The sequence below is a fragment of the Pelophylax lessonae genome (assembly GCF_965119305.1).
Source record: "Pelophylax lessonae genome assembly, chromosome: 2".
NCBI lineage: Eukaryota > Metazoa > Chordata > Amphibia > Anura > Ranidae > Pelophylax > Pelophylax lessonae.
This window is the reverse complement of record NC_138769.1, coordinates 566,345,885-566,370,649: the sequence shown is the minus strand read 5'-3', so window position 1 is coordinate 566,370,649 and position 24,765 is coordinate 566,345,885. Positions and strand designations below refer to the sequence as shown.

The 24,765-nt window shown below is 41.9% G+C and overlaps 1 protein-coding gene across 3 annotated transcripts in view; it reads right to left on the bottom strand.

The window, feature by feature from the left end:
* The window catches only part of RBMS2 (RNA binding motif single stranded interacting protein 2), a 199,519-nt gene that overhangs the window by 63,359 nt on the left and 111,395 nt on the right, over positions 1 to 24,765 (bottom strand). For all 3 annotated transcript variants that reach the window (XM_082245172.1, XM_082245171.1, XM_082245173.1), the window contains exon 2: positions 12,578 to 12,750. In XM_082245172.1, the coding sequence (XP_082101298.1) occupies positions 12,578 to 12,750 (173 nt within the window). The remainder of the gene's footprint in view (positions 1 to 12,577; positions 12,751 to 24,765) is intronic.

Genomic DNA, 24,765 nt, shown 5'->3' with positions numbered 1-24,765 from the left:
AGAATTTGCCTAGCCCTGAAACCAAAACGATGGATCTCTCACACACTGTGTTAATGCATTCCTGTATACAAGGCTGTATCCAGTATAAGGACACAACCAGAAAATAATTACATGTTGGGCATTATGGGATCTTTCTTTGTGATTGCAGAGTGAGAAGAAGGATTGCTGTCTGAGAGATGTGAGGATTGTTTGAACCTTGTGAGTTGTATAGTTTCCTGCATCAGCACACTTCTAGCTGAGAGCTGGCATCAAACACTTTCCCATCTGGCCTGTTTTCCCCCTACAAACAGCTTGCTTCATCCAAACAACATTCCCTCAGTCTGTGGGCGACATGTGCAGATCTCCTTGGGGCTCCGGGGATGTGCACTGCATTCCTTAGCTGGGGTGAAATGAGGTTACAAGGCAGAAGTCGACTCCCCCTCTGTCTCCTTCCCTCGGCTCCTCCCCTTCTTAATGCTCGGATTGTATCATTTTATATGTATAGCATACGTACACATGTGTATATACACACACTGACACTTTGTTTACTGCACTAACTCTACACCTCATTTTAAAAAATGCTTTCTAGAACATAGTCTGCGCTACTGCAAAATATCTTATATTCCATGTTGTATTTTATTATAGTGAGATCTATTCTCTGCGTGAAAGTATATGTATTGTTTCTGTTGTAAAGCACACCAGGGTGCTTTTTTATCATATTTTCTAGAAATAAGGGTTAATAATATTAAAAATTAGCACAATTGTGACAATTCCTCCCTTCTAGATTGTAAGCTCTAATGAGCAGGGCCCTCTGAATCCTCCTGTATTGAATTGTATTGTAAAACTGTATTGTCTTCCCCCACATTGTAAAGCGTTGCGCAAACTGTTGGCGCCATATAAATCCTGTATAATAATAATAATCTCCACGCTGTCAGAATACAATGACACATTGAAAGTGTGGATGGGGAAATTTGGTCAGTTTTTTTGTTCAACCTACAGGTTAAAAAAAAATAAAAAAAAAATGGACTTATATATATATATATCCAGCCTTGGTTTACATGTTTGCTAGCAAATTCTCAATTATTAAATTATTATTATTGGTAATAAAAAAAAGTGATGTTACACATCTAAAAAGGAAAAAAAAAAAAATCAAAAACCAGAATGCCATTTTAGGTTTACTCATATTATCACTTAAAGCACTAGTAAACACTGCTTGTACCTACAGGTAAGCTTATAATTAGGTATAGCTGTAGGTAAAAAATTTTTTTCTTTATTACAGGTTCTTATATATTCTCAATTTACACACACACATATATATATATATATATATATATATATATATATATATATATATATATATATATATATATATATATATATATATATATATATATATATTGTACAGTAACATCAGTCCCTGCCCTCAGGAGCTTACAATCTATGGTCCTTAACTCCTATTCATACATACACATACTAGGCCCAAATTAGGCAGGAGCCAATCAACCTATCAGCACGTCTTTGGAGTGTGGAAGGAAACCCACCCAGGCACATGGAGAACATGCAAACTCCAGTACACCGAATATCTCCTAAAATTTAAACATTTAGGAGATATTCACAATTTCTGCAGCCGGTAACGTCACAGGCAAATGCGCACTGAATGTGCCCTCAATCCGGAGCGCTGTGAGGCGGCCGTGGCTCCCGTGTGCATGCGCAGGAGTGATATAATCACAGCTTGGCCAATTTTAATGCCCGGGACCCACGAACCCAGAGGGAATACCAAGTGAGGAAGGCTTGCCAGTGGTGACAGGCAAGGCAGATAAGTCTGTCATAATGTGCTAGTATGCGACACATAAGGTGCTTTTCCACTGCATGGTACGGCTCGGTTTGGCTCTTTTCCACTGCATGGTACGGCTCGGTTTGGCTCTTTTCCACTGCATGGTACGGCTCGGTTTGGCTCTTTTCCACTGCATGGTACGGCTCGGTTTGGCTCTTTTCCACTACATGGTACGGCTCGGTTTGGCTCTTTTCCACTGCATGGTACGGCTCGGTTTGGCTCTTTTCCACTGCATGGTACGGCTCGGTTTGGCTCTTTTCCACTACATGGTACGGCTCGGTTTGGCTCTTTTCCACTGCATGGTACGGCTCGGTTTGGCTCTTTTCCACTCCATGGTACGGCTCGGTTTGGCTCTTTTCCACTGCATGGTACGGCTCGGTTTGGCTCTTTTCCACTGCATGGTACGGCTCGGTTTGGCTCTTTTCCACTCCATGGTACGGCTCGGTTTGGCTCTTTTCCACTGCATGGTACGGCTCGGTTTGGCTCTTTTCCACTGCATGGTACGGCTCGGTTTGGCTCTTTTCCACTACATGGTACGGCTCGGTTTGGCTCTTTTCCACTGCATGGTACGGCTCGGTTTGGCTCTTTTCCACTGCATGGTACGGCTCGGTTTGGCTCTTTTCCACTACATGGTACGGCTCGGTTTGGCTCTTTTCCACTGCATGGTACGGCTCGGTTTGGCTCTTTTCCACTCCATGGTACGGCTCGGTTTGGCTCTTTTCCACTGCATGGTACGGCTCGGTTTGGCTCTTTTCCACTGCATGGTACGGCTCGGTTTGGCTCTTTTCCACTCCATGGTACGGCTCGGTTTGGCTCTTTTCCACTGCATGGTAGCGCATGGTACGTGTGAGAACGGTTCGGTACGGTTTGGTACAGCGGCGCTTTTCCACTACATGGTATGGCACGGTACGGCTCGTTTAAACAGTATCACCTCGGTTGGGGTTCCAAGCGAGCCGTACCTATACCACATCCCACAATCCTTTGCATGCAGCCTTGATTGTTTGTCACTACTAGCCACTGATTGGTCAGAGAATCGTTGTAATCCCACCCACTTACTACTTTAGTGAAAAAGCAAACCGGGCCAAGTAGAGCCTATACAGTGCTGAAACGTGCTGACTGGTAGCACACAGTGGAAAAGCAAACTGAGCCTAGCTGGGCCAAGCAGTGCCAAGTGGAGCCGAGCCGGTACTTGCAGTGGAAAAGTGCCAATACTAGCACATTATGCCATTAACTTGCAGGAGAAACAGGTTTTTTTTTTTTTTTAAAGACTTTACAGCCGCTTTAACTTAAAATTCTCCTATAATGCTATCAAACTTGTTTCGTTTTGTTTTTTTGGCCAACAGACAATGTAGACATATTACATAATCCATAATCTTTTATATTACTGAAAAGGAAAATCATAATTTTCTTTTACAACCATAAGAAAAAAAAAATCATTGCTGACAGCAACAATAAAAAGGTTTTTTTCTTTTAAGTAAAGCAGACATCTCCGTTCAGTTTTTCTTCCTTTATTCTTTTTGGTTTAAACCTTTGCATACCTAATTTACCTGAATTCTGTCTTGCAATAGTCAATATTCAACAATTCATTTTCACCTTGCAAATCTGAAGGAAGGGCCTATTACAACTGTGTTCTCGAAGGCATGCATTTTATTTATTTATTTTTACTTCTATTTTTTACAATAGGTAAGCGCAAAGATAAAATGAGTTTGCTTTTTCTCCTCCCCCTCATATTTTCAGCTCATTATTATCCCAAGAATATTACATTCTTATTGTTGACTGACTCCCTACTGTTGCCCTAAACATCCACTGCTTTTTGGTCAAATAATACTTTGTAACATTACTCTTGAACTTTCCTCCTGCTAGTTTAATATCATGTCCAGTGGTTCTAAAGGTTCAAGTTTTTTTTTTTCTTTTTACATTTTTTTTTACCTTAATAAATTAAATGCTATGTGCCCCCCCCTTTATACTTACCCAAGCCCCAACTCGATCCAGTGATGTGCATGAGAGGAGAGGCTCTCCAGGGTCTCCCTGTCCCCAATGACTCACACAGCAGTGGGAACAGTGGCTCCTGCTACTGTCAATCACAGCCATTGAGTCAATGAGGAGAGAGATGGGGTGTGGCCAAGCCACACACTGTGTGTGAATGGACACACAGAGCGCAGCTTGGGAGCAAGCCTGCTCGATTGTCCCTATAGAAAGAGGTTTGCTATGGGGGCACTCGGCAGCGGGGAAGAGTCAGGACTGCCAGCGGGGACCAAAAATAAACAGGATCAGGGCTGCTCTGTGCAAAACCATTGCACAGAACAGGTAAGTGTAAAAGGTTTGTTATGTTTTAAGGCTTTCTTTTGGAGTCACTTTAAGCCTAATTAAGCATTACAGTATAATAAAGCTCACCTGTAAGGAACCCCCACTCACTAACGGTTCCATTCCCCGCTATCCTCTGCCACCCCCATTCCTCCATCAGAGCTAGGAGTCCTAATTCCATGTCAGATGGTGTCATACCTTCCTCCTTGCTGGGTGGCAGTGTTTGGGTCTAGTGACTGGCTTCTCCGGTCACATGCTCTCTCCATACCAAGAAGCACCAGGTACTTACAGAGGGCTTTGAAGGAGAATCACAGGGGTAGGAAAGCACAACAAAGATGAGTTTAAGCAGGTTGTTTTTCTAAAGGTGCTAAAGGCTGTTTATTAACTATAATAAGACTTGCCTGTTGATTACTCTACGTATCTCCTAAATGTGCACCGTTTAGGAAATATTTACTTGTGTAGCCGCCGGTGACATCACTGGCACATGCACTCTGAAGGAACGGCATGGGTATGAGTCCTGTGCCGTAAACAGTGACTCCCGCATGCATGCGTGAGAGTGACGTCATCGTGTCTCGGCCATTCAAAGAACCCGAGCCCCCGAACCCTGAAGGAAGACCGGTGAAGGTGGAAGCCCTGTCAGCGGTGACAGTGCGCCACTGGAGGGCTTCGTTTTTAGGTAAGTATCACATAATGTGTCAGTATGCGATGCATACTAGCACATTATGACATTGCTTTGCAGGAGAAAAGTTTTTTTTTCCCAAGTTTACTACCGTTTTAAAGGAAACCTCCCACTTTGTCCTACATGTGCACAGATGTTTAGAGGCCGCAACTGTTATTGAAATGGGGACCTTCCTGGCTGTCATGTTCATCTAATGGCTTCATCACTTTCTAATGCAGACATTCTAACCTCACAAGATTCTCTGTCAAGCCTTTATTGCCGCCTACATCCTTTCTGAAAGGATTCACTCCTCTATTTGCCCTGGCGACTATTGTCAAAAAAAAAAAAAAAAAGAGTGGGACATCCCAAATTTGTGACTTGTCACCAGAGCAGGAGGTAAAGGTAATTACCCAAAAAAGACAAATAAATATTCTGGTGTCAACTGTCTAAGGCTGGCCATACATGTTCAATTTTCCTTTAGATTTACCTTAAACTACAGTGTTTAGGGCAAGGGCCTGTATGAAGTTTGGGAAGGGAAAGCCGCTCAGGTGAGACTGAGTGAACCGGTGCTGATCAGATCCGTCATCCAGAAACAGTGCATGCAAAGAAGTTGGACCGCACTCGGATACATGAAATCAAAATTGGTTCTTTATTCCTCATCAAATCCATACAGACGGTGCCTTGAGAGACATGTCAGGTTGACGCGTTTCACGATATAGCTAATCGCTTACTCATAACCATACTGTTTAGTGCAAGGGCCAGCCTAATTGGATACAATTGAAAGTTGTTTAGGTTTGACCTCATATATGGTTTTTGGTAAATCTAAAGGAAAATTTTAAAACAGGGTTGAACATGTATGGCCAGCCTAAGATGGGAATTCCCCTAAGTTGGTGAGATTTCCTTTTATTTGCTGTTGGGTCTCTTAGGCTCCATTCACACTTGTACGACTCCAAAGTTGACCAGACTTTGGAGAGCAACATTGATGCAACTTTGGATAGGTGCAACTTGAATACGACTTTGGCTTTGACCAGTGATAACGGACAACTGTTGCACACAAGCTGCCTTGTATAACATTCAGGTACGACTTTCATGCAGCTTCTGAGGGTTAACATTGAAGTCTATGGCCCTCAAGTTGCATGAAAGTCAGACCAAAGTAGTGCATGAACTACCTTGAAGTTGCACATATATGAATGGCTATCATTGGAAAACATGGGGAACAACTTGTCATATACTTTTGATGTCCAAAGTTGCATGACAAGTTGGACAAGTGTGAATGGAGCCTAAAACAGGAAAAGAAGGAAAATCTCAGGACACAGTGAGGAATAATCTGATAGCAGTTTTAACCTTATCATGCTCTATCCAACACACACACACACACACAAAAAAACAAAACAAAAAAAACCTTAGGCTATGCATACGGTATATTTTAACCTTCTAGAACACATAGAATGTACACTGAGATGTACACATTAAAAGCTTGATAAAGTGTGTTATGAATGTAAAAACGTATGTTGTAAATGTGTATTACTGAATATAAATGTACAGTTATAGATAATTCCTTTATGCTCCACATGTATCTAGGTCTGCGAGTAATTAGAAGAGACAGCCAAAACCTAGGGCCATTCAGCCAACTTCCATACAGCGGATTTGTGTTCTTCAGCAAAGCAATCCAATCTAGAAGTCATATCTTACTCAACGATGGTAACCGCTGTAAGACTACTTTTGCCTAAAACAGAATACATCGGCCATCAATGCAGGTCAGATTTTTATTTATTTTTTTAGAGCTGCAATCTGGGATAAGCAAATATTGTGTCCTATGTAATCTTATTTGAATCTTGGTATTTCATCTAGATCTGTTCAGTAATCCAGTGTGAAACTTTGCCTCTGCGCAGGAGTTTCCTGTAATAAAGACTGGTTAATGCTGCTCTCCCTCCTTGTGCAGGGTGACGGGTCTTGTCTCCGCCCCTCCTATAGTTTTCTACAGTGGGCGGAGCCTCCCCTTCCACATCTCTGCACAGAGATCCTCTGTGGCCACTGAGCAATATATGCGAATGAAAGTTTTTGTGCCTGCCATAGATGGTTTTAAACTTGGCCAGTTCAGCAGGGACCGGCCGAGACTCGAACCGTGTATGGGCAGGCTGATTGTACCAAGCTGATCGATCAATCAAATTGGGTGCAACCAGCCTGGCGGATTTTAGGTGCTATTATCGCTAGCGGCTGCTTTAACCAATAGCAAGAATTGTGGTTTCTCCCTGAGGGGACAGCTTCCCCCGCCAGGAGGATACAAAGTTTCAGCAGAAGGGATTCCCCTGTCAGCACTGTCTATGTTGATGGGGGAATCATATGAATTACTTTCCTGCAACCCATGATTGCAGGAAAGAAATTTGCAATGTCTGTAGCCTACCTTAAGCTACATCAACGTCTATCCATTTCGCCAAGCAATTTTTCGAACACGAGAAAAGCTTTACTTCCTTTTGTGTATCATAGAACACTATTGAAACATTTAAGTAGACCCTGAAAAAGGATAAAATAGAAGGCGATAAGTTCTTGGAGCACAGAGGCTTCTACTTGATCTCCTGAGATAATAACAAAGCAGACTTTTCCCCCTGATGGACTAAAGAAAACGGACACTAGACAAAACAACTGACATCAGCAGATACTTGGATTACAATCAGGATTTCATTGTTTTCTTCCAGGGTATTGTATGTTTTGTTACAAGAGGGACTGTGCTCTGATCCTGGAAAGAGTAGCAAAGTGGATAAATATTCTACACTTCCACATTATCTCTGGAAAGTAAATGTAACCCTAATAAGTCCCATAAGTAGTTTATTTGTATTCTTGCTTGATCAAAGAAAAAAAAAAAATGACAAAAACATTAAAATACAATGAAAACAGACTCGGGAGTCAACAGGAGTCAGCAATGTTAACAGTCTTCCTGAAATAGATGGAGATTTATGGCCACAATTAGAGTGTAGGTCCACTTTAGAGAGTCTTGCCTAAACGTTAGTGATCGACCGATATTGTTGTTGATACCAATGCATATCGGTATCGGCCAATATGGTCCGATATTTTCGTATATATATAAAAAAACATTTTTCTTTGACAGGTACTCTTGTGGAGGGACCTGTCAAGACCCAACCCCCCCCCCCCCCTGCACTTAAGAGCATTCAAAACGCCAAGTTTGGCTGTTTTGAATGCTGTTTTTTTTAATCTGGCGCCAGTACCCAGAAGGGATGTCATGACATCCCTTCCGGGTTTTTACATGGAGACCTGATCAGAGCCTAATGCGGCTTTGATTGGGTCTTCAGCTGCCGTGCAGGCTGGTTGCCCGGGTCTCCCGGTGAGATGGGAGACCCGGGCAAGCCGCGGAAGGCGGCAGGGGGGGGGGGGGGTGACGTCCTGTACCGGAGTGATGCCTCTAGTTGCAGGCATCACTCCGGTACAGCACTTTCCCAAAATATCAGCAATATCGGTCACCTTGGTGGCCGATTCCGGTATATCTGGGAAAGTGCAGATCAGCCCTTGATATATCGGCTTTGCCTATAATCGGTCGATCCCTATTAAGCATAGCCATAAATATTAAGTTATAGTTGAATAGGTGAACCCAAGCCATTCGTCACACATTTTGGTAAGGGTTCCACAAAAATACGCATTTGTATCACCCGGATGTGCATGTTTATGCACCGATGTAGACTAGAAGATCAATGACTTACCAGAGTGCTTATCAGTGCCCTTGCAGTTCATTGAGAGCTACAAGCTGTCTGCCACAATGGAAAAGAGTACTTGTAGTTCATTCATTCACAGAAATCTGTGAATAAATGGTGCTGCCATGCGGGGCCTGCCCATTGTCGGGGGGATAAAATTGGCAGTATGGGGGGGGAGGTTGCCTAACATGTTGCATGTTACATCTTAAATAAAGGTTTAACATGTTCAGAAAGATGAAGTTAGCCTTTAAAGTTAAAGTTAATGTAACGCCAAAAATGTTTTAGGTTTGGATAGGGCACAGAATAAATCAAAACTCCTGTCAAGTTTTTAAGGTTGACAGGGTCCCTGCTGGGAAGATTCACTGTCTCTATTTGTCCTGCTGATCATTGTCACCTAGACAGAAAGTAATGGGAAATGACAATTTTTTTTTCAGAACAAGGAGGCAAGGAAAATCTTCCAATGGGAACAGTAGTTTTAGTGCCAAATTTCTAAGATGGGAAAACCTCTTGCTTTGAAGAGCTTTCCTCTTACTTCCTGCTAACATCCCTGGTACAGGAAGTGAAAAAAATCCTTCCCAACACAGAACACAAAAAATAAACAGGCATAGCTTTTATTCCTCCCTTACTCTATCCAAAACTGGGGGGGGAAACTGCTATACATAAAGTACTAAAAAGTAATAATTTCAGGTTTATGAGTACCTTAAAAGAGTTGTAAAGGCAGAAGATTTTTTTTTATCTTAATCCATTTTATGCTTTAAGATTAAAAGCCTTCTGTGTGTAGCAGCCTCCCTAGCATCCCTTAATACTTCTCCAAAATAAATTTGCGATGTATAGCACCTTGCTCTTGCGCTCAGAACCAGAGCCCCCTGACCACTCCTTCCACAGAACTTGCACTTGGCACCCCAAATGGGTAAGGCCTGGCTGCCCTACAAGTCCTGGATAGTCTGAAGGTACTGCAAACAAAAAGACAAAAAGAGGGTGCACCAGCCTAGCGCATTATCCTCAATAAAGGCTTTATTAGTAGAAAGTAAAAAGTGACTACTCACAAACAATGGTAAAAACCAGCATATCAAATCCAAACATCAGGAGCAGTCTATGTCAATGTCCACTGTCCTTGACGAATGACGGCTGACGCGTTTCGGGGTTTCGCTTCTTCCTCAGAGCCCTCTTCCTCTGAGGAAGAGGCGAAGCCTCGAAACGTGTCAGCCGTCATTTGTCAAGGACAATTGACATTGACATAGACTGCTCTTGAGGTTTGGATTTGATATGCTGGTTTTTACCATTGTGAGTCGTCACTTTTTACTTTCTACTAATAAAGCCTCTATTGAGGATAATGCACTAGGCCGGTGCACCCTCTTTTAGTCTTTTTGTTTGCAGTACCCTCTAAAACTTACCTGAGCCCCCTCTCTATCCAGTGATGTCCATGAGTCCCTCGGCTGTCCAGGACTCTCCCTCCTGATTGGCGGAGACACAGCAGTGGCGCCATTGGTTCCCACTGCTGTCAATCAAAGTCAGTTAGCCAACAAGGAGAGAGAAGGGTCAGGCCAAATGACAGCTCAGTGTCTGAATGGATACACGGATCTACAGCTCGGGTCGGGTGCCCCATAACAAGCTGCTTGCTGTGGGGGCACTCAACAGGAGGCAGTGACCAGGAGCACCGAAGAGGGACCCGAGTAGAGGAAGGTTTGGGCTGCTCTGTGCAAAACCAACTGCACAGAGGAGGTAAGTATAACATGTTTGGGATTTAACAAACAAAAAACATGAGACTTTACAATAACATTTAACCCTTCCCGTCGGCTCCCACCACCTTCTAGGAGAATCTTTGCACATGGATGCTGTCTAGCCAATCTTATGGCTCCCTAATCATTGCTATTTGACCAGAACTGGTCATTGACAACAATTGACAATGGTTGTGCTGCCACATATATGCACACAGCCGGCAGAAAGGAGTTATTATTGATAATGGCCAAAATAATTTTCTACATTATCTGATGTTTTCAGAATACTACATTTCCTTTAAAAAAGGTTATCTTTAAAATCCTCAATTTCTATTAATGCAGCATAGCTGCCTTCCACTAATATATTACAACATATTCTCTAAAAAAAAACATATAAAAGTTTTTTTTATCACCATATTTTTGAAAAACGAGCATACTTGCTAATTTGTTGCAAACAAAACCTGCAAAAAAAAATCTGTCCAGCCAGTAGCCAAATAACTAACCAAACCCACCACTAACTGCTTGTTGCTCAGTGCAATCAGACCATATACAAAGGCAGTCAGGGCTAGACCCGAAGGAAGAGGCAGTTCTGCCAACTGAAGCCACAATGTGTATGCATACCCATTCTTTGCCAAGCTTTGAGGGGCAAGAATATTATACACAACTACCACTAGCAATTGCTCTACCATTCTGTAGCCCTTGTTTTGGGTACTGTTTTATAGTAACAGGGCTGAGGATAGCTACATTGCCTTAGGAGCTTACAGCAGCCCAAACAATAGGTCAGGTTGGGTCTATACACAAGACCTTGATGTGTCTGTGTGTATTTAAAGTCCTACTGAATTTTCACTTTTCAATCCCTTTTTAGCCATGTATTTTTTTAAGAGGTTTTTTTAAGGTCACAAGATTGCGCTTATTTTTATGACTATGACCCAGAGTCAGCTGAAAGTGGGCCATTGCCTGCTATGAGCCACCGTCACAGAGCCACTCCAAGCTCTGGAAGGATCCTGACCATGTTGTCACGACCCACCCAGGTGCCTGATTGACAGCTGGCTTTGGCTCTCAGCGTATGACTGAAAGCTGAAGCCAGCTGCACAACTCACCCCAGCCCGGTGCTCCAGTAAGAAGGCAGAGAGGAGAACAGTGCCTCTCTGCTCTGAGCAGAATAAGAGATCAGCGGTCGTGCAAGTGCTCAGCTCTCTGACTTAGAGCCAACGTGGGACAACTGCAGCATTGAGGGGAGTATAAATGTTTACTTCTATATCTCAACCTTCTTCTATAATAAATCACACTTGTTGCAGGGCAAACCCATTTAAAGGGTTACTAAACCTGGGAGCCTGCATTCACTATATCTGGTCTTCCACAGTACACAGAACATGGAAATGCAAGTATTTTAGTAAATATAAACTGCTAAATACCTTTTCTCATCAGCAGTATATAGCAGTCTTATGGCTTCTATCAGTGGCTAGTTAAAGCTTGTAGAAGGCGTTTTCATTCTCTTTCTTATGAGGCTGAATGATCCCTGACCCCCTGTCAGGACAGTGCTGATTGGCCCTGTGCTGATCACATGCAACGCCCCCCCCCCAAGAAAAAAAAAAACTGTAAAGTTAGCCCAATTTTTTTGTATAATGTAAAAGATGATGTTACGCCGAAAATCGTGATCTTTATTCTAAGAAAAAAAAATTCTGATTCTCATTTTATCCAGAATCGTTCAGCTCTAAAACAATGTCTGATTATAGATCTACCTCTAACTTCAATTGGGCTTTAGGCTTCTCATTTTTAAGCACAATAGCCATCAAAGGATTACCTGTATGTATTAAATAGCCCTGGAGCAGTACTGAAGCTGACAATGGTGTACTTAGAAAGTCACTAGTGTTCACAGGAGCGTAATATAGAGAAAAAAGGTCTTTTTAACCTACTAGAACAGGGATCCTCAAACTACGGCCCTCCAGCTGTTGCGGAACTACACATCCCATGAGGCATTGTAAAACTTTTACATTCATAGACATGACTAGGCATGATGGGAATTGTAGTTCTTGAACAACTGGAGAGCCATAGTTTGAAGACCCCTGTACCAGAATTTCATCTAAGAATGACCATTCAAGGGCTATAACTAAAAATACTTCAACAGCATCCCATTTTGAATACATTTCAACAAAATACTGAGTTTTTTTTCTATAGTCAAGTCTACAAGCAGTATAGAAGCATTGTACTGAAACCGTGCATTACTAGCAGCCTAAAAACCGAAAATACGGACAAGGTTTGTAAAAAGTTGGTTTCTGATAAGCAGCGTGACAAAAAAATAAACAATGACCAAGTACCAGGGATTTTTTTTGGTTAAATATTTTATCTGTCTAGCAAAAAAAATAAGAATGCTTCTTACGGCTGACAGAGTTTCACCAGGTCTTGGTCCGTAGTGCTGGGAGGAAGACCTCTGATGTACAGATTGGTTTTGCTGAGCTGTTCTCCACCTCCGCCACCTCCTCCTTCTCCACCACCACTGCTGTTACTGGGGCTGGGAGGAGCCATGTGCTGTGCTGAGGAAACATAGGTCTGCTGGAAGACAAGCAAACGGTAAGAAATTAGTTTATTAATACCCAAACATCATTAAAATTTGCATATGTTAAATAATGCAGAATGCTCTGCATTTTTCATGAAAACTATAGTAAACCTACTCCAATGGGGTCCATGACACAAAAATAACAAAAAAAATAAATAAATAAATAAAATTGTCCAAAATGTCTTGGTATGCAGATGTTTTAAGGGTTACCTTCACTGGAACTAAGGGGCCAAGCCCAACCCCTGAAAATCAACCCCACACCATAATCCCCCCTCCACCAAATGATTTGGAGCAGCGCACAAAGGAGGGTCCATAAAGACACGGATGAGCGAGTTAGGGATGGAGGAACTTGACTGTCCTCCACAGAGTCCTGATCTCAACCAGATGGAATACCTTTGGGATGAATTAGAGTGCAGACTGCAAGCCAGGCCTTCTTGTCCAATATCAGTGCTTGACCTCACAAATGTGCTTCTGGAAGAATGGTCAAACATTCCCATAGACACACTCCTAAACCTTGTGGACAGCCTTCCCAGAAGAGTTGAAGCTTTTATAGCTGCAAAGGGTGGGCCAACTCAATATTGAACCCTACAGACTAAGTTCACATGCATGCAGAGTTGTATAAAGTACTCGAAACCCATACTTGAGTAAAAGTACAAGTGCTCGATCAAAAAGTGACTTGAGTAGAAGTACTAAAGTATTCAACATTTTTTGTACTTAAGTATTGCAAGTAGTTTTTTTAAAAATTTTGCTACTCAAGTACTGAAAGTAAAAGTACCAGTAGTTTTGAAAAAAAAATTGCTACTCAAGTACTGAAAGTAAAAGTACAAGTACTGTGTTATGTAGTTATTAAAGAAAGAAGTCAAAAAAGTTTGAACATCATATTGTTTTTTATTATTTCAAATGCAGCTTTTATTTATACATACAGTAGCATTTATTTTCATATACGCTGATTTACACATGACATTATACACATTTTTTTGAACTTCATGAAACCTGCCATCTACTGTTCTGGCAGTGGTAATTTTTATAATAGTAACGAGTAACTATGCAGCACAAAAAAATAATATCAGAGTAGAAGTATTGAAATCATCGAAAAAATGTAGTGAAGTAAAAGTAGAAGTAGGAGAAAAAAATTCTACTCCAGGAAAGTACAGATACCGCCTTTCGGTACTTAAGTACAGTAGTGAAGTAGTTCTACTTAGTTACTATACATCTCTGTGTGCATGTAATGGCAGGCGTCCCAATACTTTTGTTAATATAGTAAGAGTGTGTGTGTGTGTGTGTGTGTGTGTGTGTGTGTGTGTGTGTGTGTGTGTGTGTGTGTGTGTGTGTGTGTGTGTGTGTGTGTGTGTGTGTGTACACACACGCTAAATATAACTTTTTTTATTGTTATTCATTTTTCCCCACCCCATTCAACATCCGGTTTCTTAAACTATGTATCCAGTCTTTTATACTATCTCCTCTTTGGTGCATGCCATTTTCAAAGCACAATGAATTTTGGAATGTGGATGAGGCACTGAAATGGCTTTTGAGGAATCCGAACACTACTTGTCTGTTCTTGGGGTCCTCTGCTGCATGCTTTCAAATAATAAATGCGGCTTCCTGTTCCACCCCCCCATTTTAAATTATTTAAAAGTGCAAATAAATAGAGGACAGCTGGAAGTGACTTTTTGAGTCGCATAAATAGTAAATACCTATTGGAAAACTACATACATATAGGACTTTGTCTCCGTACTGTACACTGCCATAAATAAAATAATAAAGAATAATAAAATAAAATAATAAAAGATATTGTTCCACTGGGTTGTCGGAAAGTCTGATGAGAGGATTTTGGTCGGTACTCACAGCAAGGCTGGCCCCGATTCCCAGACCAGCCCTGCTCTATAATGTGCTTTAATCAGCGTCACATTGATCATTTGCTGTCAATCACATTTAGGGGTTCCCAGCACAGTTTAAAATGTATACTATTCTGTACAAAAAGCCATATCTAAAGTGGATTTGTTTTTTCACAGGTATGTACAGAATATAGCTCTGTCAATATACGCAGCGCTTTACATATGTTGGACATTACATGACGGTCGTGTGCTGGTGCATTTGTGTATGCTATCAGACGTCAGAGTAGTTTTATCTTGGGGTCCTCAGTAACTTTGGGCATTCTTATAGATATATTGTCTAGTGGATGGTGGCAATTGCAAACCTTCCTTTCCGTTAGTTTTGTCTAGGTTCCCTTCTGGTACGCTTCTGATAGTGATCCTCACTTTATGATCTTAGCCTTTGCTGATTTCTGCACAAAATACAAAAATCAGAAGGTCTACCTCAAAATACTTGTATGCCCTAAGCACCTTTTCAGGAGGACGCCAGCAATGGCAAACTACAACTCCCATGCAAGTTCTGATTTTGTTTTTTAATGCTTACACCAATAAGATTTGAATTATATCCATCTTTTGCACTTTACACTATCACATTAAAAATAAAACTTAAAACAGGGTGGATAACAAATCAATGATTTGCACACAAAAAAAATAATAATCAGATTTTTTTTTTTTATTTAATTTAAATCAGATTTTTTTGATTTGTATCAAATTTATTTTAATAAAATGCTTTTGGAGTAAAAATCTATCTAAAGATAGTTTTCTATTTAAAATTCATTAATATTTTAGTTTATTCAGCATGAAATGGAGCTTAGTTATGTAGCATGAGGCTGTATATTCTGCAATATTTACATTTTTTGGTAAACTCATTCAATGAATCCAAGCTCTGCAAGCTAAGATAACATGCACTGCATTGATGCATTCACACAATTTCACAGTAACCATGAGATGAAACAAAGTTCAGGAATATTCCTTTATCCCATTGTTTTGCAAATCTATGTACACTACAAATTGTATGATTGAATCAGTTCTGATATCACTGATTCTCAGATATTCTGATTTTACTAACCTGACAGCTTATTATTCTAAATATGAAACCTTCATTTTGTTTGTAAATATTAAAGATTCTAACTAACAGTTGCTCTTTAAATGTAGGATTTCAATCGAGTTGATTTAAATCAAGCCTTTTCACTAGTGATTTAAATCAAACTTGAATGAAATCAAATCCACCCTGACTTAACCGGTTGCCGACCGCCGCACGACTATATACTGCGGCGGTCAGCCCCGGCCAGGCAGAGTGACGTATGGATACATCACTCGCCTGTCACTGACTTGGGAGCCAACTGCGGGCACGCGCGCGCCCGCCGCGGCTCGTTCACTGACAAGTCAGTGCGTGTGACCGGCGCACCCGATGTCCGCCGGTCACACTACGTTCGCTCCGGTGAAGGGAGAAAGGCGGAGCAGCTTATGTAAACAAGCCGCCTGTCATTCTCCCTGGTGTAAAAATGGAGATCAGACGGTTCTACTATGTAGGACCGTTGATCTTTGTTTTTACAATAGCAATGTCCCTATACAGTTAGAATCACGCCCCTAGGACACACTTAACCCCTCCCTGTCCAATACAGTTAACCCCTTCCCTGCCAGTGTCATTTTTGCAGTAACAGTGCATATGTATAGCACTGATTACTGCAGTAATGTCACTGGTAACCCCAAAAGTGTCAAAAATGTCAGTCAAGGGTCCGATCTGTCCGCCGCAATGTCGCAGTACCGAAAAAAAAATCGCAGATCGCCGCCATTACGCGTTAAAAAAAAAACACCAAAAATGACAAAAATCTTTCCCTTTGTTAGTAAACGCGATAACTTTTGCGCAAACCAATCAAAATACGCTTTTTGCGATTTTTTTTACCAAACATATGTAGCATAAAACAAATTGGCTGAAAATGTTAAAAAATTTTGATTTTTACATTTTTTTTGGGGGGAATTTCATATAAAAAAATGTGAAAAATATTGTTATTTTTGCAAAATTGACGCTCTTTTTTTGTTTATAGCGCATGATCAAAAAATCGCACAGGTGATCAAATACCACCAAAAGAAAGCTCTGTTTGTGGGGAAAAAAAGGACGTCAAATTCGTTTAGGTACAGCGTCGCATGACCGCGCAATTGTCCGTTAAAATCACGCAGTAAAAAATTAACAAAAAACCCCCTGGTCTTTTAGCAGCCAAATCCTCCGGGGCTTAAGTGGTTAAAAGGCTTTGAACCTGTGAGTTAGACCACTGATTGTGAACCACTGTGTTAGCCTGGGTTCACACTGGGGCAACTTGTCAGGCGACTTAGCCGTCTGACAAGTCCCGCTCCATTCAGTGCAATGGAACCGTTCTAATAGGAGCAACTCAAGTTGTTCCAACTTAGAAAAAAAGGTTCCTGCACTACTTTGGGGGCGACTTGCATTGACTTCTATTAGAGAAGTCGTTTGAAAGCCCTGCTGAAGTCGTGCTGCACGGGCAGCTTCAGAATCAGGAGACTTTGAAGTCGCCCCCAGTGTGAACGCAGACTTACTGTACATTCCGTATGTGCACATTACAGATACTAAGCAAATGCTTTTGCAACTAGAGTATAGGCTACTTTTACAGAAAATTAGGGAACATCAACAGTGATGTCATGTCCTCATAAAATGTGATAACCCCCGGCTTGTAAAAATGGTGCAATAAGGTCATATAAGGACTACCCTGTGGGAAGGAAGAAACTAAGGGTGAGCAAATGCTAAACGTGGCATGAACCATAAGATATCTACTTACTTCGCCTCTTCAACATTAAATGAAAGGTGTCGCTTATTCTCATTGTGCACACATTTAGAGTTTTAGCGTTTACCTTACAGATGAACTATATTTAGTGCAAATAATGATCTCAATCCTTCCACAGTTACCACACCCTACTAAAGCAGCAAATATACATTTATACTCACCTTGCATCATCCTATTTAAATCTTACAAAGAGTATCTTACAAAAGTGATTACACCCCTCAAATTTTTGTAAATATTTTATTATATCTTTTCATGTGACAACACTGAGGAAATGACACTTTGCTACAATGTAAAGTAGTGAGTGTACAACTTGTATAAGTGTCCATTCCCATTGATCCGACTTGTCAGGCGACTTGTCAGCCTGACAAGTCGCGGTCCTCATGCTCCCACTGTGTAGTACAGGAGCCGTTCTAATAGGAGTGACACAAGTCGCTCCAACTTAGAAAAAGGGTCCTGTAATACTTCGCAGCCATTAATGTCTAAACCGCTGGCAACAAAAGTGAGTACACCCCTAAGTGAAAATGTCCAAATTGGACCCAATTAGCCATTTTCCCTCCCAGTTAGTGTTACAAGGTCTCAGGTGTGAATGGGGAGCAGGTGTGTTACATTTGGTGTTATCGCTCTCACTCTCTCATACTGCTCACTGGAAGTTCAACATGGCACCTCATGGCAAAGATCTGAGGATCTGAAAAAAAGAAACGTTGCTCTACATAAAGATGGCCTAGGCTATAAGAAGATTGCCAAGACCCTGAAACTGAGCTGCAGCACGGTGGCCAAGACCATACAGCAGTTTAACAGTAAAAAGTTGTAAAAATTTGTTTGAAATTTTTTAATTTCAAAGCCTTTATTTGATTTTCTAATCATTAGTCGGGTCAAATCGACATTCATTTTCCAATGCAGCAACAAGAAAATTGGATGGAGCAAGATTAAAAACTTTTCTCTAATTAACAAATTTCTAACAGTGGATGTGATTTTTGTTTTGGTACTTTCGGACGACATTCGTCAAGCTGTTGGATTACTGAGAATTTCCATACAAAATGTTCTTTAGACAATAAATTAATGTAGTCAGCTTTAGGCCATTGCTAAAAGCAACCAGTTGTTTGAAGGATTACACTGACTAACATGCAGTGAAGAAATGGCAGTTAAAATCTCAGTTTTGTTATTATAGGCACAAAATAAGCTTTTAAAATGGAGGTCAACTTAAAAAAAAAAAAAAAAAAAGTAAAAACTGTTGAGTAGTAGGGTATTTATGACAGAAGAGACCCATCGGTCATCTATTATAAAACTCTTCTTCCTACAACTCTTCTCCCTCCCTGTCAGCGGTAACATACAGTGAGATGCGCATGCGTAGCTCAGCGTACATTTATGGCACCGCCCTGCCATGATGATATGACTCCCGTGTGTGAACAGAGAGCCCAGAAAGGAGACAGAGACAAGATGGAAGTGCTCCTGACCAGCAGGAACACTGATGGCACGTCACTGGAGAGCATCGTTTGACATGTAAGTCTGCCATAATGTCGGCGGTGCATACAGGCATTAATATAGAATAAACCTCCTGTATTTAAAAAAAAAAAAAAATAGGAAGAGTTTACTTTAAATATAGGCATGTCTTAAAAATGCCAAAGACATATTTTTGAAATCTGTGTAGCAAGGTAAAAAAAAAAAAAAAAAAAAAAAAATCATAGAAGAAAAAAAATAAGGAACATATACAAAAGGAAGTATTCATTTAATTTGGATGACATTGTTGGGCAACTTTTCCAAATCATTCATTTCTCCTTTTTACATGCTCCGGAACTTGCAAGACCACTAATCCCAAACCACCTAGGCTTTTTGTGCCTCTACCGCAAAAGAATTTAAAATATAGACCATATTTAAAAAAGGATCATAATGTTTGATGAGAAGTTTTTTAACGTTAACCACCAAAATAAAATGTAGCCTCGATCGTTTAAAAATGATTACCTGCTGCTAGGTTCATTGCCAAATTTCGGAATGGAGAAGATAAGCTCCACTTAGTTACACGGGACTGGTTTTTTTTCTACAGCAGAATCAAGGGATTGTTAGATGATGGAGCTATGTCCGTAAATTGTATGCCCAAAGGGGCTGGAGAAAAGAAAACTGCTCACAGTAGCCAGATTCCTTGTTTACAGATAAACCCCAGGCAGATATAAAGAGACACCATTTAATTCAGTTACAGATTCTTAAAAAGTGAAAGAGATCTTTAAATGTTTTTATATACAGCTAGCACAGTCACTTAAAGTGGAGTTCCACCCTAAAATTATACTTACCTCCATCTTCTTGCTCCGGGTCACCTGAAAACAAATGGATAATCACATTTTTTTTTTTTTTTTTACTTACCTTGTTTAGAAGAAAATATACTAACCTTACTTCCTCTTCCTCCCCTCGGTGGCCACGGCGTTTCGTCCCTTCCTGGCTTGCAATGATTCCTGGGAGCTGAACGTCATCGCTCCCAGGAATTAATGCGCCTGCACCGGCCCCGGCGTCAGTTCCGGTGCAGGCGCCGTCATACCTTGCTAAACAGCTTCTGGGCATGCCCAGATTCTGTGCAGGGATGACACTGCGGCACCGGAAGTGACGGCGGGGCCGGTGCAGTGCATCGTGGGACCGAAGAAGACAGAAGAGGACACAGAAGAGGATCGCGCTGGCTTCAAGCTGCCCACACCTGAGATGGCAGCGCTGGACAATACATTTTCAAGGTAAGTATTTCTTCTAAAAGGTAAGTGCAACTCAGGACAGATCAGAGGCTAGCCATTGTGGAATGTACTAGCCCTGACTGTCCCAGGGGTATTTTTATTAAAAATGTATTCCCAGGGTGGAACTCCGCTTTAAATGCCTCTTGTACCCTCTGTAATTCTGCACAGCGGCACCCAGACTGGGACAGGGAGGCAGCCTCTACTGCAGGGGTCTCAAACTCAAATTACCCGAGGGCCACTGGACAAGATTTCATATCCATCCCATGGGGGTCGCATGCAAACTTTCAAACTTCAAAAACAACATTAAACTACACTGAGCAAAATTATAAACCCAACACTTGTTTTTGTCCCCATTTTCATGAGCTGAACTCAAAGATCTATGACTTTTTCTATGTACACAAAAGGCCTATTTCTCTCAAATATTGTTCACAAATCTGTCTAAATCTGTGTTATGGCTGGAATACACGATAAGAAATTCGGCCGAAAATTTTCGTTCAGCGAACGATATTCTACTCGTTAATGCCCAGCCAGCAATGACCAATATTGATATTGTGAACGAAAAATACAGTTGTCTCGTTTGTGAATCAACGATTCTATATATTTGTGTTAAGGTCGTTCATTTGAAATCTGTAGAATATCATCACGCATGACCAGAAATAGTTTTGATTGGTCTGTAACGGGTTTTTTTTTTATCGTTAATGTTGGCAACGTTTTCGACCGACGAACACTGTTTCGATGGTCGGCGGACAACGGTGGGGCGATATTCGGCCCGTGTATGTTGGCAACGTTTTCGACCAACGAACACTTTTTCATAAGTCGGTGGTCGAATGATCGGGTGATATTCTAATCGTGTATTCCGGCCATTAGTGATCACTTTTCCTTTACCGAGATAATTCATCCACCTCAGGTGTGGCATATCAAGATGCTGATTAGACAGCATGATTATTCCACAGGTGTGCCTTAGGCTGGCCACAATAAAAGGTCACTCCAAAATGTGCAATTTTACTGTAATGGGGAGGGGGGGTTAGGGCGAAAACCAGTCAGTATCTGGTGTGAACACCATTTGCCTCATGCAGAGCAACAAATCCCCTTCGAGAGTTGATCAGGCTGTTGATTGTGGCCTATGGAATGTTGATCCACTCCTCTTCAATGGCCATGCGAAGTTGCTGGATATTGGCAGGATCTGGAGCACGCTGTCATATACACCGATACAGAGCATCCCAAACATGCTCAATGGGTGACATGTCCCGTGACTATGCTGGCCACGCAAGAACTGGGAAGTTTGCAACAAGGGCCGTGCATTATCATGCTGCAACATGAGCTGATAGTCGTGGATGAATGGCACAACGATGGGCCTCAGGATCTCAAAATTCAAAATGACATCAATAAAATGCACCTGTGTTCGTTGTCTATAACATATGTCTGCCCTTACCATAAACCGACAGCCACTATGGGCCACTCTGACCACAATGTTGACATCAGCAAACCGCTCACCCACACGATGCCATACAAACTGTCTGCCACCTGCCCTGTACAGTGAAAACCGGGATATAGCCATGAAGAGAATGTGAGCATTTGCCCAATCAAGTCGGTTACGACGACGAACTGCAGTCAGGTCGAGAACGCGATGAGGACGACGACCATGTAGGTGAGCTTCCCTGAGACGGTTTCTGACAGTTTGTGCAGAAATTCTTTGTTTATGCAAACCGATTGTTGCAGCAGCTGTCCGGGTGGCTGGTCTCAAACGATCTTGGAGGTGAAGATGCTGGATGTAGAGGTCCTGGGCTGGTGTGGTTACATGTGGTCTGCGGTTGTGAGGCCGGTTGGATGTACTGCCAAATTCTCTGAAACACCTTTGGAGACGACTTATGGTAGAGAAATTAACATTCAATTCACGGGCAACAGCTCTGGTGGACATTCCTGCAGTCAGCATGCCAATTGCACACTCCCTCAAAACTTGAGACATCTGTGGCATTAAGCTGTGTAATAAAACTGCACATTTTATGTGCCTTTTATTGTGGCCATCCTAAGGCCCACCTGTGCAATAATCATGCTGTCTAATCAGCATCTTGATATGCCACACCTGTGAGGTGGATGGATTATCTCAGCAAAGTAGAAGTGCTCACTAACACAGATTTAGCCAGATTTGGGAACAATATTTGAGAGAAATAGGCCTTTTGTGTACATAGAAAAAGTCTTCGATCTTTGAGATCTGAGTGGGTAAGGCCTAAAACCTCTGTCATGTTTTCCCTGTGGTCTGTGTCACCATAGGGGAGAATACTCTTACTTCCTGCTTTGTCAGGGGGGACTTCCATCCTACATTCCATATCGGACAGCTGTGACTGGGACAGGTAATTACGCTCACCTCCATTTCTAATGACACTTAGACTACTGGAAATTCCTTTTCAGGTCTTTTCTGATAACAAATGTAGTTGGAGCCAGAAGTGGAGGGAAATGTTCCTAACAGGGACAAAGGTAGCTAACACCTGACAGAGTTTCTTTCGCTTCCTTACTCACAAAATACGGCCGGAGTTTTAAACTAGGACTTTTTCAAGCAATTATTATTCTCCCTCTCCCACATAAACAAGCTGACCAGAAAGTGCCCACCACCCTCCTGCTCAATAGGCATAACATTTTGCACTCCCCAAGTGTAAGTGCTTTTTAGTGCCACAATTTTTTTAGAAATATCCAGATTTTGCATACACAGGTGGCAATCATGGAATGTCTGTAGGTAGCTTAAGAACCGGTTCACACTGAGGCGATCCGACTTCGGGGGGCGAGCTGTGAAGTCGCATGCACCGCGACATCGGCGCGACTTGCAGGGACTTCACATAATGGAAGTCTATGCAAGTCGCTCCCAGGTCGCCCCAAAGTAGTACAGGACCCTTTTTCTAAGCCGGAGCGACTTGTGTCGCTCCTATTAGAACGGGTCCTGTACTACTCAATGGACCACGACCTACCGCGACTTGTCAGGCTGACAAGTCGCCAGACAAGTCGCGCTAGTCTGAATGGGCTCTAAAGTGTTAGTAAACCCAGGACCCTGCATTCACTATATCTGGTCTTCCACAATACACCGAACATAGAAATGCAATTTTTTTTTGGAGTAAATATATAAACTGCTAAATACCTTTTCTCATCAGCAGTTAAGGCAGTCTTGGGACTTCTATCCGTGTCTGGTTAATTATAAGCCTATAAGAGGAATTTTCATTCTACTCCAACTCATATCAGGATGCAGGACCCCTCACCATCTGTCTGGACAGTGCTGATTGGCCCTGTGCTAATCACATGCACCCTCCCAAGAAGAAAATAAAATGGTCTAGCAATACACACCAAACTGAGCATGTGCAGAGTGATTCCAAAAACTGTGTCTTATCAGGAGATGGTTTTGGGACAGTGGAAGAAGGGAAGGATCAGAGAAGATAGGATCAAACAGCCTTTTTACACAATGTACAGGATTAACTCCTTAGGTTCCACTGTGAGTATAACAAGCATGCTTTACTGCACATACAGACTTACTTTAGTGTTGTGGGTTTAGGAACACTTTAATTCAATAAAACATTGCATGAAGCAAAGAACGGTAACCACAAAGAACCGTATTCACAACCACCAATATGCTCCTATAAGGCTACATTTGCATGGGCGGCCAGCGCCAGCACAGATGACAGCAGTAGGAGTCTGATGATTTCTGCAGCGGTTGCCACCACCCTGCTTAAAGTGCATCCAGCAATGATCACCGCAGGTAATTGCTGGTTGGGTGGACAACCACAGATAGGTTCAGCCGCTAGCCTGTCATTGAAGTGTACAGAGCTCAGCAGCCGCAGCTAGCTGCTCACATTTGCACCGGCGCTAGTCACCCGTATGAATGTAGCCTTAGTCTGGCTTCAGTAGTGCTTGTCATGGGTTACTGCACTTTGCTTCTTGCATGGTTTATTGAATAATCTGATTTAAAATATTATATTCCTCAATTTAGGGCTCATTCACACCAAATGGGTTGGGCTGTGCTGGGCAGTTCGCCCAACGTAGTTCCAATGCATAAATAAGGCAATTTGACTTGAGTCCCACAACTTCAGTTTACACCACTTTGCCAAATATCTAACGTATCACAATGAGCTGCAGTGCATAGCAATCAATTAAATTTAACTTGGGGGGTAAAGAGCTCAATGGGATGGATTTACTTAAGGCGTAACTCCTTTTGTTGAGAAAAAAACACCCCCCCAGGTAATTTATGTACATTGCAGGGATTTTAACAAACTTTGTTGCAGGTTCCTACCTTTGTTATTCTGAAGAAATCATTGTTTGTTCCTCTGTGCTGAGTGGGTCAAATGGGAGTGATTTTATAAATATCTGTCAGCTGTGGCAGCTGCAGGGCTCTAATGAGGAAAGCTGCTGGGCCTGCATCCCTTTAGTCCTGGTTCATACTGGGGCAACTTAGCCGACTGACAAGTCCCGCTCCAGTCAGTGCAATGAAACTGTTCAAAATTGGAGCAACTCAAGTCGCTCCGACTTAGAAAAAGGTTCCTGCACTACTTTGGGGGCGACTTGCATTGACTTCTATAAAAGAAGTCGTTTGCAAGCCACGCTGAGGTCGCGCTGCACGGGGCAGCTTCAGAGTCGGGCAATTTTGAAGC